Source organism: Lissotriton helveticus, chromosome 5_1 (assembly GCF_964261635.1).
Source record: "Lissotriton helveticus chromosome 5_1, aLisHel1.1, whole genome shotgun sequence".
NCBI classification, from domain to species: domain Eukaryota; kingdom Metazoa; phylum Chordata; class Amphibia; order Caudata; family Salamandridae; genus Lissotriton; species Lissotriton helveticus.
Window position 1 is genome coordinate 1,689,928,830 of NC_136065.1, and position 14,976 is coordinate 1,689,943,805.

The 14,976-nt window shown below is 47.5% G+C and overlaps 1 protein-coding gene and 1 pseudogene across 1 annotated transcript in view; both read right to left on the bottom strand.

Moving 5' to 3' along the window:
* Positions 1 to 14,976, bottom strand: part of MDP1 (magnesium dependent phosphatase 1) — a 118,392-nt gene that overhangs the window by 4,259 nt on the left and 99,157 nt on the right. The window contains exons 4-5 of the mRNA XM_078644933.1: positions 7,496 to 7,603; positions 6,602 to 6,687 (exon numbers count right to left, since the gene is read on the bottom strand). Coding sequence (XP_078501059.1) covers positions 6,602 to 6,687; positions 7,496 to 7,603 — 194 coding nt within the window. The remainder of the gene's footprint in view (positions 1 to 6,601; positions 6,688 to 7,495; positions 7,604 to 14,976) is intronic.
* On the bottom strand, positions 12,076 to 12,682 carry LOC144753782 (transmembrane protein 238 pseudogene; annotated as a pseudogene).

The window sequence follows — 14,976 nt, forward strand, 5'->3', positions numbered from 1 at the left end:
GAGAAACTGCACAATATAGTGAGGATCGTGAAGAGAACACTGCCACAGAGAGCATTAGCATGTGCCCGAAGGAAAAGTGAGAAAAAACTGCTGCACAGAAAGCAGCAGGGGAATAGAGCTTGGAAGTGCCCAGGAAAGTAGGGTGCAAACTCATGTACAGCAAGGGCGTACGTGGCATCGACGTTATCCTGTAAAGACAAAGTCCAGTATGGTCTAACTACCAGAAAATACTACCTCTCCCATAGCGAGAGAAGTAGAATCCAGACATCGCAGAAGCAGAAGAAAAACGCAGGCACCAGGTGTCAGCGAACGTTGCGGGGTGCACTCACCGAACGCGTATAGAACACGGGAGAAATATGCCTTGCCAGCTCTCCGTACAGCACCAAAATGGCTCCACCCTGACGTTGTCCATGAGCAGGCAGAACATGGTGGCTCAAGGGACAGTGGCTGACGATAAGGGCAGCCAACACAAAGAGGAAAACAGCGAGGCTGAAAGACACTCATGGGAGTGGCAGGTGGGGCAGAACCTGGATGAATGGAACATCCACAGATGTAGAGGAGTTCCACGGACCAACTGCAGACTCTAACGGAGAGCGATACCAACCTGTGGGTTGCAACAAGGAAAAAAAGGTGAAAAAATAGGGTCCATAACAGCAGAAAGAGACCACTGTCTCCACTACAGGACAACCCCTGTGTAAGAAGGCTCTGCAGGAGCCTATCAAGCCTTCTGTGGAAGGCATGAACCTATACAATAGCCAACGAATATCCCACATAGGGCAACCCCAGCAAGGGGTACCTCTTGAGACGCACTCATAGACAAAAGACTGAAAAGAATCAGAAACAGCTGACCAGATGCACTAAATAGAAGCCAAATTGGGGGAATAGCCTCACAGATCGCCTGGGTATCACGTCATGAACCCAGGGTCCAGACCAAGCAGAGACTATACTGCAGATAAAAGAAAAGTCCGCACAGGGACTAGAAAATATAAAGTCACGGGAGCCCTGCCTGATATGAGGTGGTTGACTTCCGAGTCAGCATGACTGTCAAAAAGGGACACGCCACCAAATGGCAAATCCTGAAGACTCTACCGAATGTTGTCAGGGAAACCGCCATCGCGCAACCAGGCATGGCGACGCAGAGCAACGGACCTGGCCATAGCCTGACACACAGAATCAGTGGTGACCATGGCAGAGCGAATCGTAAATTGTGCCAATTACCGGCCATCATGAAGACGATCCTGGTCAGCACGAGGACCCTCTGGAAGAGAGGAAAGAAGACCCTCGACTGAGTCCCAAAGGGCAGAAGTAGCCCGCGCAAACACGCAAGTCGTGTTCAAAGCACGGATGCCCGAGCTAGTGGACGCAAAGATGTCGCAGCCGTATGTCTCCAGACAGAGATACTCCCTAGTGGGAGGTAGCAACGGAAGAGTTGTGCGAGGCTGTGTGGCGAAAGCCGTTTGGACGACCAATCACTGTGCCATAGGATGAAGGGACAAACAAATAGGGTCATCAGGAGCCGGGCGATGCCGGCGTGCCATGACCCGATCCACAGATTCTCCAGAGGAGGAGCGTGTCCAAGTGCCAAGAAGGGTGTTAAACAACAACCGGCCAAAAGGCAGCAAAGGTTCCACCTCCACAGGCTCCTGGTGGAGCAGATCCAGTAATGGATCAGAAGGCAAGGGGACTGAGGGGGGCTGCAAGTCTCAAATATCTGCAGCCCTGCTAACAGCCATAGCAAAAGCAGCGCTAGTCTCTGTAGCCTTCTAGGTGGCGAAAACAACCCATCTGTAGGGGACGGTTGAAGACTCATGCGTCCATCAGAAAGTAGAGGCGCCCCAGCCGAGGGAAGACTTAAGAACCTCTGTCCAATGGGCAACGGAGCCGAAGAGCGCCGAAACAATCCGGGGCACTCCAGATCCTCATTGCCCTCTAACTGAGGAACATGGACTGGTGCCGGCTCTGATGTCAGACGACGCCGACAATCACCAGGGGTGACGATACCTGGCCTTGGTCCGACGTCAACCCGACCTCCACCGAGACCCGCGGGGAGGAAGGACACGGGGCAGGAGTGCAGCTCCGTGCTGCAGCAGCAGTCGGCATCGGCGCAGGGAGCCCCAAAGGGCTATGTGGAAACGGGATATAAGGGCTGAACTTCTGACTGGGATGCCCCTCTGGGCCGTGTCCCGACATCGCAGGACTCTGCTGGCGCCAAGGGTGAACCCGCCAGCGGAGACCCAACCTGAGTACCCACCTCCTCTATGAGACCTGAAGGCGGGCCAGGGAGAGGGGGTGACCCAAAGGTGGCGTGAAGAGCCTTGGAATAGGCTGCCATCTGAGCTCGAGTCGCCCCAACACCTGGAAAGGCTGGGTATAAAGGGGTCCATTCCGGGGCACCCATGTCTGGTAAAGACGGGGAGCAGTGGGCCAACTCATCACGTTCGTGTGAGGTAGACTACCTCCGTGACTTGTGCTTGCGCCTAACTGTATCAGCTGGATGACGACTGCGGGAACGACTCCGTGACCGGGAACGACTCCGTGACTGGTCCTGAACAGAAGCCCCAGCTCGAGATGGAGAACTATGGAGTGAAGACGCTGAACGGGACATACGAGCGGACAACAACTTCATTCGACGCTCCCGCAGGGACTGCGGCTTCATCTGCCGGCAGGCGCCACACTCCTCGGAGTTGTGGTGCTCTCCAAGGCACCACATGCAGATCGCTTGCAGATCCGTCGCTGACATCTGCCGTGTACAGGTCTCACACGCCTTAAAGCCTGAAGGCATCGCACACTGTTCCCAGACGCTGAAGGCGTCGAGAAGGCCTGACAACAGGCCAGAGGAACCGCTCACTCCGGATCCGCCTTGTAACGCGTAAAAGAAGGAAACTGACGTCAGCACCCCGGGGGAGAGAGGGTGGGGGGGACTTATATGACTCCACTGACGTCAGGTCCATGGTGCTGTTCCCCGGCGCGCAGAGGTGCTGCTGCAAAAAGTTTGCCGGATCCAGTCTGACGGCTGGGGATATTCTACGTTAAGGAATCTGCAGCTAGATGTCTCTATCAGCTAAAGTGGACGTGCAGGAGCTAGACTGGGATCAGTTTACAAATGGGAAATATAGAGAGGGAGAAAAAGAGGGGACAGGCAGGAAGGAGTTAATTAAGCAACTGATGGAGAGATAGAAAGATAGAAAGATGCATGATGTAATAATTAGTTTAACTGTTGTAAGAAAATGGGTTATTATTGGAGGCGTGTTAGTACCCAACTCAAGTAATAATTGCAATCCTGGTCAGGGTGGACAGCTAAAGTCACTAAATAAACTTGAGCTCAACCCCCTGGTAGTTATGGCACAAGCAGACAGGGTTAACTTAGAGGCAATGTAAACATTATTTATGGAGTACTAAAATAGTAATAAAGTTAAAAAAACAATAAAAATCCCAACTGAATTAGAAAAATAGAGTACATTATAATAAACAAAATTACACCGAAATGGCAAAAATACAATCAGGAGAGCCAGTGATGTGAATCTGTAAATGTTTAAGTAGAAATAGTGCGAAGAAGCACAGTGCCAATGATAGTCAATGGTTGCAGTAGAACAAGATCTAGGCTCAATATAACATTGACTTCAAGGGTCAGATACACCAACTAGGTTTGTCCTGATCAAATATTTTATCTTCTGACTTAGTCCTTGAACTCTTAATACACCACCACAAGAGTACATTTCTAAAGCCCTCCCAGAACTCAGGGTAGGCCCTTGGAGACTCTTAGGGTGGCATGCAGAGGCCAACAGGAGGGCCCCGGACAGGTGCCTCTATCCGCTGAGCAGTTGCAAGAAAATAGTATCTTGTAGCTTATTGTGTGTGCCTGTAGCTTTAACAGATAGTCAGTCTTATGACCTTTGGGGGCAGATGTACGACCATAACAATTTGCGAACCGCAAATTGCGCTGGATTGCGAGTCGCAAAATGCCATGTACAACACTGCGATTCTCAATGGGGTCGCAAATTGCATGTCTCATCAACATTCATGAGGCACTCGCAATACGACCCCATTGGGAATGGCTGGCCCTCCCAGGGATGGTGGTCTGCTGGGCTCAGCAGACCTCCATGTCTAGGACTACTTTTCAATAAAGCAGTTTTTTTTTTTTAATGCAGCCGTTTTCCTTAAAGAAAAACGGGATGCATTTAAAAATAAAAAATTCAACGTTTTCGTATCATTTTTTAAGGGCAGGTAGTGGTCCCTGGGACCGCTGCCTGCCCCTAAAAATATTTTCTCCTGCATTTGCAAAGGGGAAGGGGTACCCTGGGGACCCCTTCCCATTTGCGAGTGCATTACCACCCTCTTGAAGAGGGCGGTAAATTGCGAGTGTTTTGCGAAATTGTGGTTGCAAAACATTCCTACATGGGGTAGAGAGTCGCTATTAGGAAAGGACGCCCTTGAAACACCCCTTCCGAATAGCGAGTCGCAAATCCAATTTAGCTAGCCGCAAAAAAATTGAAACTCGCTCAATAGGAATTGTACATGGCCCTATTCGTTTTTGCATGCGCAAACGGGTCGCTAACCTGTTTGAGCATGCAATTTATGGTTGTACATCAGGCCCTTAGAATCTATTTCTTTGTTGTGGGTACAAGAGGAAGAGCAGGCCCATCCTTCTAGGTCTCAGAAAGCAAGATCGGACACTGAGATACCAACAAGAAGCTGAATGTCATGGAAGCTGGTCTGGCTTCAGGATGAAAGAAGGTTGCAAGCCTTTGTGTTAGATACATCCACTTGTGACAGGGTAAGCCTCTTTGGAATGAATCAAGTTCTTTGACCCAGTCAACTGGCCATCCTATTAAGGGAACCACACCACCTCTCCTCACCCAAGGCCTTTTGGTCTTGTCCTGGGAGCAAGTTTGCACCTCATTCCTGCCCATTGCTAATTACAGACTGGCAGAAGGGAGAGAGCAAAATGCAGATTCAGCTCCCAGAGACTTCAGGCAGGGCAAAGGTAACTTTTTAAGAGTAATTTCAAAAATATGTATTCCAAATCAGACTTCATCGGTGAATAGGACTTAAAATAAATGTTTTTTTAAATCTAAATATTACATTTGTAGCTGTTTACTACGCGGCTACAACATTCTATAAACTTAATATCGTACCCCAATGCTTTCCTATGCTGTAGCCAATCCTGCTATAGTGAAAATAGCTTTTAGAGCCTTTTCATTGGAAGAACCAGTTTAACATTAAACTTTTACATGGCCAACCTTTAAATATCATAAACCCTGTCTTGATGGGCAGTAAGCCTTACTTAGGGTTGACCTATTAAAATGAAGGTTTAAACCGGTCAAAAAAGGGCTATTTTGGCAGGTCTAATTTGCAGTTAAAACCTGTACCGCCAGGCTACTGGTGGCAGCACGGCAATCATGTTTTCATTGTCACTGCAATGGAAGGCACAACGAGGGCTGCTCCCCCCCACTGGTGACTTAACTTACCAGCCCTAAGTATACTTTGGGCACAATATAGTAGTGGGTAAGTTAAATACGCCAATGAGGAGTATGTCAATTTCATCATGGTGAAAGGAGGAGCACACGCATGCTATCTCTGTTTAGCAGGGTTAAAGTCCAGAGTTCTATGGCCATCAACCATAGGGTTCAACAAAAATAAAGCAAAAAAAACACTGGGGGTGACCATGCTGAGAGGGCACATTTCCAATAAGTGTTACTCAAAAGCATGCTTGTAACTATGAACTTGAATGAGGCCCGAGTAATTACCAGTAACTGAGATTAATTCTATCTATCCACCTATTACTTTTTTGTTTTCCTCAGCACAACACCCTAGGTGCAATGGATGTGGACTGTGTGCTTACTGTGCCAAAGGAGTTAAGCCATACCTCCATGACAGAGCCTGACCAGACCACAACTGGTCTGAAGTTGCTTGTGTACCCGTTTAGACGGGTCCTGGCCTGGTGGTTCGGGCTGCTCCTATTGGAGCAGATCTAGGGATGATTTGAATAGGGATAGTTCCTGTCTGATGTGACATCGTGACCAAAAGAACGATATACTGGAGTGTGGCCTTGAATAATTACCAGTGGCTGAGACTAAAGCATTCGCATCCATCACTTTTTTGTTTTCATCAGTACTTGTAGTAGGAGCCATTTTCCTAGCATGACACCCAAGATCAGAGTATAACACTTACAAAAATGACCTAATAAAAATACACAAGAGAACTATTACATGAGATGAGGGAGACAGACACATATAAAGCTAAGTCTTCCTGAAACAGACAACACCGAAGTATACAAAAAAGTAAGGGATCAAAGGTGTGACAAACTCAGCCACTTGTAATTAATTACTTGGGCTGCAACCTAGTCCATCGTTATTTTGAACACCCTGACACCTCAGGTTGGACTCCGCCACATACAAATCAGTCTGGGCCCTGCTCCAATACGAACAGTTCAGCCTGAACCGCCAGGCCAGATCTTCCCTTAACTGGACCAGAAGCAACCCAAGACCGGTTTTACCTTATTAGGGCTCATCAGTAAGGTAAGGCTTTAGTCAAATCTAATCAACACACATGGCAAACTTTTAATCCACCTTCTTTGGTGCTCCGAATATAGCTATTTTACCTAATTTACTGACGTCTTTGATATTTCTGGTTTCGTCATCGAAAAAGACCATTTCCGAATAGGGTATGCCACTCTTCTTCTGGATTCTAAAGGAAAAAAGAAAGTTAAAACTAGGTTCAATAACTCCACAAATCAGGGACTTACACCCTTCTCTTGACCTCATTCATCCATGGACCAACCCATGACATTTCCCACACCAGATCGCTCCTTTAACTTCACCAATCCTTCCTGATCATTAAAGGGACACTAAAACGTTGCCCCCAGAGATCTCTTACTCTCATTTAAAAATCCCTAGCCTCTGAATACCTGGTTTTCCTCTTGGACACCATCTTAAATAAAGAAGAGGCTTCATAAGGCCTGTCCTTCTTGGATTCCCTTCCTTGTTTCCAAAAAGGACAGGCCTTCTAATACCTGCCTCAAATTGGATCCTTTCCTCACTCATCATAGTCTTAACACTTGTACTTACTAGATCCATTTCATATTAACAACGGGACTGCCAGTGCTTGCACCTAGTGGATACTTTTCTTCTCACATCATCAATGAACACTTCCAAAAGCCAATCCCCCACTGATCAGTGGTCATCTAATGCCAGTCCGACAGTGGCTCCCTTCCACACCTTCACCCAATCAGAAATTGCCTAATGTCAACCCCTCTTTGGATCAGGTTTACTATAATGCTGGTGCCTCAGAGAATCTGGTAAGGTGCGGGACAAAATAAATCACATGCGAAAGCTAGCACCCATGATCTAATGAACCCTCTTCACATCCAGATGGTCCCCAGGGCGACAATGGAATCACCTCGGATGGTACGTCAACTTTTGTGGGGACACACTGCCCACATATCTGGTTGTTTCTCACATTAAAGCAGACCAAAGAATAAAGCTCCACTTCTCACCTCTCAAAATGTGTCACTTTACACCCGGGGTAGATCTCTTTAATGCTGAAGTAGTGTTGCAGGTGGAAGAGATCAAGCAGCTGGTTAGCTCCGGCAACCTCCCCAGTGCTAAAGCAGAATAAGAAATTGCAAGATGTTACTTCTGTGTGGGGACAATAACCACATGGAAAAGCATGCCACAACATGTATGATGTCAGGTCATTGCCATCTCTTCCTATACTGCATGTGATTGTCTAGATAAAGTAGGAAACATTTACATTTAATAAGAGGAAAGTTCATTTTTGCACCATAAAAAGCTATACTAATGTCACATGAATGCATACAGCCTGCAGTTTATCAGTCATCATATCAATTCACCAAAAGTACAAGGTAAGTTGAAACAAGCATTGGCAATGCCAATCGGTCTCGCAATTTTTATGATTTTTTTGTATTTGTTTTTAATAGAAAATGTTATAAGTAAGGTAATAATATGTGATGCAAAAGTAGTATGTAAGAAAACTGGCACTGCTCTAGTTTGTTGTTACTTTTTTATTTACACTGCAATTGTGAGTATTGTTTTTTATATTGTAAAGCATAAAAACATAACAGCTGGCAGGGACGTATTTAAGAGGGTCAGAACAGGAAAGAAGGTGCCACAAAATGAATGGTAGGGAGAGGAGGTCTGACAGAGAGAGGGGATAACCGCAAGGAGAGTGTACGGAAGAGAACGGAAAAAGAGCAGTGTACAGGTGAGTCCCAATAGCAGAGAGAGGAGATCATGGGGGCAGTGGGGCAGGTGATCCGAGAGGGGGCACACGGTAAAACAGCAGAAACAGGTGGGATAATATTGTTCATGACCTTCCTCATTACATTCCACATGCTTTCATTGCCTGGTTCCCATGACTCTTGTTCTAGTGGTGTAACCTTCAAGTAACTTTACCAGGGGATATCACTAACGTTTTGCTCGTCATCCAGTACTGAACTACCTCCAGCTGCTCCTGCTTATTCCCGTGCAGGCAATCACACTCAGCTGTGCCATGGCTCTCCACAAAAGTCTGGTAAGATACCTCAGCTTTGACCAGTGGCACTACTACTACCGAAATAGTCGGAGGAACATACAGTTTAGACCAAACATTTCAGTCACTCATAGCTATAACTATATTCCAAGTGGCGTAAATGTGACCTTCGTTCTGTGCTCTGCAGAGAGGCCAAAGATTGAATGAGTGGGTCTGAAAATCTTTATGGGAGTGAAACTTACACTATTTTCACACAAGGAGCGCTCAATTTTGACCCGTCAAGAACCTCTTCCACATTCTGACCTCCCTAACGCTTAAAGCTGCATGACAAAATAAATTAATAAAATACATCTAGGAAAATTAAATACTCTTGGAGAACAGGACTGGATATGCAATACAACGAAGTCAAATGAGTAAAATGTAAATGGGACTGCATCACTGGCTTGCATTACTTTTAGAATTCTTGTACATAGTGTTGAAAAGTGTTTTTATTTCCAACGTAAAGGGGATAAAGTTGGTAGGAACCTATACTGATTTTAACTGGACCTGTCCCACATAACCCTCAGCCTTTACACCACTGGGCTGCTTGAAACCCTAGAGGCCAGTGTAATGCAAAAAGGCATTGTTGCCCGCGGGGACTGCGAAATATCCAGTTAACGTTAACAGACACCCAGGGCACCGGTGCTACAGAACTGCTTGTTCCACCTCGTCCCCTACTCCCTACACCTCCGAATAGTGCAGTTCAAGGCATCTCTAGTGGATGCCTAGGCCGAAGCACATGATTAGTTCGGAACAGGCACAGGCCTGTGGGGTAGGAAGGTCCGTGGTCATCCTGTGCATGAGAGTGTGCCAACCAAGCTGTGTGAAATGCAGTTTTCTAAGGCTACAGGAGATTACTTTGTATGACATATTCAAGTCAAGTCAAGTCAAAAGAAGTCTTTATTCGATTGTTCATCTTAAAAGACATGCTACACATCCAACATTATGTCTCAATTTCTAAAGTGCACGGATAGTTGTTTAAAAAAATAACTTAATATGAAGTTAAAAACATGAACTAAGACAGAATTAAATCATTTATACACGACTTCATTTGCAGAGTTAAAAGTTAAACAGAATAAAAACAAGCATTTACAATGCAATAGGTCTCGCAGCATTAAAGTTTGAGTTATTGGCATTGTGTATGACAATGCGTTGATATGCTGATAATAAAGATATTAGAGGGCTTTACCTGAGCACCAATTACCTTACACAAGGACACATTTCTGTTTTGCTGGCACAGGGAGATTAAGTGATTTGCCCAAATTCACAGGGTGTTCAAGTTCAGCTGAGACCCGGTTCCCCAAATTCCAAAGTTGGCGGCTCTGGTTACGCCGCATCTAGCCTCGTTCCTGTGATGGTACATTGGTATAACCAAAAACAGCAGCTTGTAGAGCTCATGCTCCCTGGGAAAAAGATAAAACTGCAATGCAATAGGTCTCGCATTGACTAGAGTTTGAGCTATTGGCATTGTGAACTGCAATGCCTTTTATTTATATTTTTAAAAATAAAACAAAAATAAAAGGCATTGTTATTTACAATGCCAATAGCTATAGTCTATGAATGGGGACTGGAAGGGCTTCAGACCCTGTCCCTGCCAGGTGGGAGCAGCACAAGTAGTCCTTACGTTGCATTCTGGTACTTGTTGTTCTGCATTTATGTTCGAACAAGTAGCAGAGTGCAGAGAAAAAAAGACAAAATAAGATTATCATGCCTGGCATGGGGTGACTAGAGTGTATATCAGACTACAGAGCTGCTCGGGCAGACCTTGTACTCATCCCTGTTTCCTTGTTATATTTTAATGGAGAATTGGTTTGCTTTTTCTACGAATTTTTGGCACACAATCTCAAGTGTCTTTACTTTCATAAATACTGCATTTCAGGTCTGGCTACAGACAGTTTCAGGTGTTGCCAGACAGAGTCATCAAAACCAAACATCCAGACTTTGGGAAGGTGAATGGCCACGTCACCCGCAGGGGAACACGAGAGGGGACAGCAATTGCGACAGTTTCTTTGAAGAAAAGTAAGGTGTGAACGCTATACGCAGGCTATTCAATTCATTTATTTGAAAGCTTTTGAGGGCTATGATGTCTCCCTGTGGCTGATCAAACGCCAGAAGATGAAGCGTCCACTGGGCACTGAATCTCATCTCCCCGCTACATTTAACGACAAATTAGACCAGGCTAGTATTCCCGTTGACCCATTAAGCACATAGGCCTCGATTACGAGCGTGCTGGCCCTGACACTGCGAGGGACAATATTTACCACTGCGGCTTTGAATTTATATTCAGAAACGAGCTCTGTGCTGAATCTGAGGCCCTCAGAACTGCTCAATACACTCAATATGGGGAGTGGAGACTCCAAGAAACCGGACTGCACGGAAGATGAATCTTCCAGAGCTGGGCACCGAGTACTATGGTCTACAAGCCACAGCACCCCCGCCACGCCCCAGGGCCCACTCCCCACAGCACCCCCTCCACGGCCCGCGCGAACCAGACAGAGATACTCCTGGTGTTGCTTCACCGAGAATTGTAGCATAGTTTCAGAATAACCGTTATTATAATTTTGGGGAAAATACAACGTTGTTTTATTTCTAGTACTCCTTGAAAGGGTGCAGACGGCGCTCGTTTGCCTGTTAAGTTTTAGTTGAAAACGTCCGCGAGTTAGAAATGTATTTATTTTTAAGTCCATTCAAATGTAAAATTAGACGTTCTACTGAAAATTAAACAAAAAATCCGAACAGAGCAAACAAAAATACCAACAATAAAGCCCACTAGATAAATGGGTTCACAGCGTCGGTTATGCCTGCAGTTAAAGGATATTTTTGAGCAACTCTTGTCAGTGTGTGGATTCCATGTTGCTCCCATTTCTTCCTATTAAAGATGCGTATCGGGTCAGATGCTTATCGGGTATACAAGCATCTGATGCTCCTAGGATCACACCAGGCATGGGCAGTTGAGCCGAGGTGTGATCTCCCCGCGTGTGATCCCAGCCTGTTGCAATCTCCACAGTAAGGAGTCGGCGAGGTTCCCACCCAGGGCATTGCACGCATGCAGGGGCCGAATGAGTAAACACCCGTGACTTTCGATTCTAACTCCACAGGCGGTGGGGCGCACCCTAGTCTCTTGAGTGGTTAGCCAGGACTCCAGGTCAGAGGCAGCACCTCCCATCTTTCCCACCCAATCATGTATTTATTTACAACCAATGCATTCTGGGAGTTCTAGTCTTGATTAATTTGACTTGAAACAGTCGGACTACATAATTGGGTGTGGAAGGGTAAATAAAGTCTGACGCCAGTCGCCACACAGGCCTTGTGTGCATTAATAAGATGGGAAAGTGTGGGCCCAAATCGTACAAACTCACTTCGTTTTAACATTATCTCCCTACCGGGTCGGAGTTATTGCAGGGGGGTAATAGTCTGTCCTTAAGCCGCCTACCATGGTTTATGGCTATCGATCGTACTGACTTCCACACATCAACATTAACTCTGTTGTCGCCATCTGTAGACCGAAGCCATGAACGCCGGGGCGAAGCCTTCGACTTACCCCAACAGGTCAGGCCGGGAACACCCTCGGGGACGCCTCTTCTTCTGAGGGCGGCTCCTTGATGCGGGGCAGCTGCAGGCTGTCCTCCCCCGCCGCGGCCGCGCCTCCGATGCCCCTGTGAGGCCCTCCCTTCTTCCTCCCAACGCCCCCTGGCTTGCCACTACGACGAGAGAGGCGGCGGGAGATCTTGCGGGCCAGGTGGGCGAGCGTGCCCCCTTTCACGACATAGTCTCGCTCCAGCTCCTCCAGGGAAATCTCGATATTGCCCGTGTACCAGAAGATCCAGCCGATGAGGCTCAGGAACACCAGGATGGCGCCGGTGTAGATCAGCAAGTCGCCAAAGTCCCTGCCGTTGATCTGCAGCTGGGCGAAGATGCCCACCAGGAGGGAGGCCACCCCCACCAGGTCCATCAGCACCGCGAACAGGAGAGCCATGCGGCAGCGTCCGAGGGCGGCCGGAGCCATGTCTGCGCATCCCCAGGTGTGCGAGCGAGGGCGAGGCGCTGCGAAGGTGTGCTGTGTGCACAGCAGACTCGGGAAACCGAACCAACCTGTTGTGGGAGGCAGGGATCACGTTACACACTGCCGGAGGGGGCCAGCAGGCTTAACCGTTTCGCCTAATCTCACCCCACACAAGCTGCAATGACAGAATAAGAAGAACCGCAAGCAACAACAGCACCTACTTCCGGTTTGGCCGGCAATGCTTCCGGGTCGCCGCAGGCAGCGCGGCGGCCCGCCCTGCACGGGGAAGGGAGGCAGCTTTCGAGGAGGACAGCACCTGGCCGCGAGCGCGTTCTCGTGCGCGTGACCTTACCAAATCGCCGCGCGCAGCCAGTGCTGTCCTCCTGGAAAGCAGACACGCTGACTATAGGTCTTTGGCGAGAGCGAGCTTCGCTCGCTTCACCGAGACCTAAAAACAGTTATTACAGGATGTCACAGTCTACACATATTCCTAGCAGGTGAGTTTACAGACGAGGCACTGAGGGTAAAAGCATACCGGCTAACAGCTGACCCTTGTCTACTGGCCCATCGCCGAATTCCCGACCTCCCAATCTGACCCTGCTTCCAAGACCCATAAATGCCTGATATGTGCACCTGAACAATAGAGAATATTTTGCCCATTAAGTCCTAATTGACCTCTCTCCGACACTCACAGACATATTTCATTGCACTGCTTGACACTCTTACCTGGGCCACCATGACGTGTCCTCCAGCGGTGCCATGGTGGTCTAGAGTGTGTGTTTGGCCAGGTTTTTTTTTTTTTGAAGAGTTTTATATAGCATGAACTTGACCCGAATCGGGTATCAGAGCGCCTTACATAGCACCAGTTACGTTACATGAGGACAAACATTCATTTTTGTTAGGCATGGGGAGATTAAGTGATTTGCCCAGAATTACCAGATGTTTTAGCGTCATTCCCGAGACTCGAACCCAGTTCCCCAGGTCAGAGGTCGAGCGCCCTAGCCCTTATGCCAACTGCCCTAAGGTTGTTGGGAAGAGGGTCACTCAAGCTGCCGGCAGTACTATGTAGAGTGGCTGTAGGTGGCTGTCTGCGCTTCTGAGCGTGTTGGCTTGCCTTGATGTAGTGATTTGCTCGATTTGATTTTATTTGAGATTTATAAAGCGCGCGATTGCCCATGGGCGTATTGGCGCTGAGTAGACACAGTAGACCAGTTCGCTTCTATTTAAGGTTAAAAGCTTGCAGTGAACAGCCAGGTTTTTATCTCTTTTCTGAAAGAGCAAAGAGGGCCTGTTTTTGATTGTCGTTGGGAGCATGCTCCATGTTCTGGCTACGTGTAGCCGGAAGCTTCTCCCTCCCCACAGAACCTGATTAAATCTAGGCACCTGAATCAGTTTTTGATGGCTGGATCTCAAGGATCTGGGGGCTCATACCATTTCAAATGATTTTTCAGGAACTGAAAGGCTTTGTATGTCAAACACAGGGATTTGAATTGAACTCTTTTTCCAATTGGTAGCCAGTGGAGAGCTCTCAATCTATGCGCTACTGGTTCAAACTTGGGGATCTCTAGCACCAGCCTGGCTGCTGCATTTTGTAAACGTTGTAATGTTGCCAATTGCTTGGCCTGAATCCCAGCATAAAGCGCGTTTCCGAAATCCAGCCTAGACAGCGCCAGTGCCGTTACCACTGTCTTGCACGGAACCTGGGGAATGAACGGTAAGAGTTTTCTGATCATTTTGAGAATGTACCAGATGGAGGAGGCAAATTTGTTCGTTTGTGCCTCGTATGTGAGCTTATCGTTCAGGAGAACTCCCAGGTTTCTAACCTTGTTAACTGGGAATGGACGTTGGCCCAAGCTGTCAGGCCACCATTCCTGAGACCAAGTTTCATGTCTGTCCCCAGCAGAATGACTTCGCTTTTGTCTCCATTTAATTTCAGGCAGTTACCCTGCATCCACTGGAAAATTTGTTCCATGCATTTCTTAAATTTATCGGCCGTCTATTTGATGTCATTTGCGATTGACACCATGATTTGTGTGTCGTCAGCGTAAGAGACTGGGATAAAGCCACAGTCCCTTATCATTGCCGCCAGGGGTGTCACATATAAGTTGAATAGAGTGGGACTTAGCGACGACCCCTGGGGAACACCGCACGAGGAGCTGAAATGTTTGCATTTTGCCTCTCCCTGCTCCAACGTGAAAGTCCTGTTTGACAGGTAGGAGGCTATTAGAGTTTGAGCGGACTCGTGCACTCCTGCTTCACTGAGGCGCCAGAGTAGGATATCGTTGTTTACTGTGTCAAAGGCCGCCGAGAGATCCAATGAAATCAAGGTGGCCTTTCCTCCGGCATCCAGTATATTCCTAAGTTCCTCTGTGGCCATCAACAGGGCTGTTTCTGGTCCATGCCCTTCTCGGAAACCAAATTGTGAGTGGTTTAGGACATGAGCC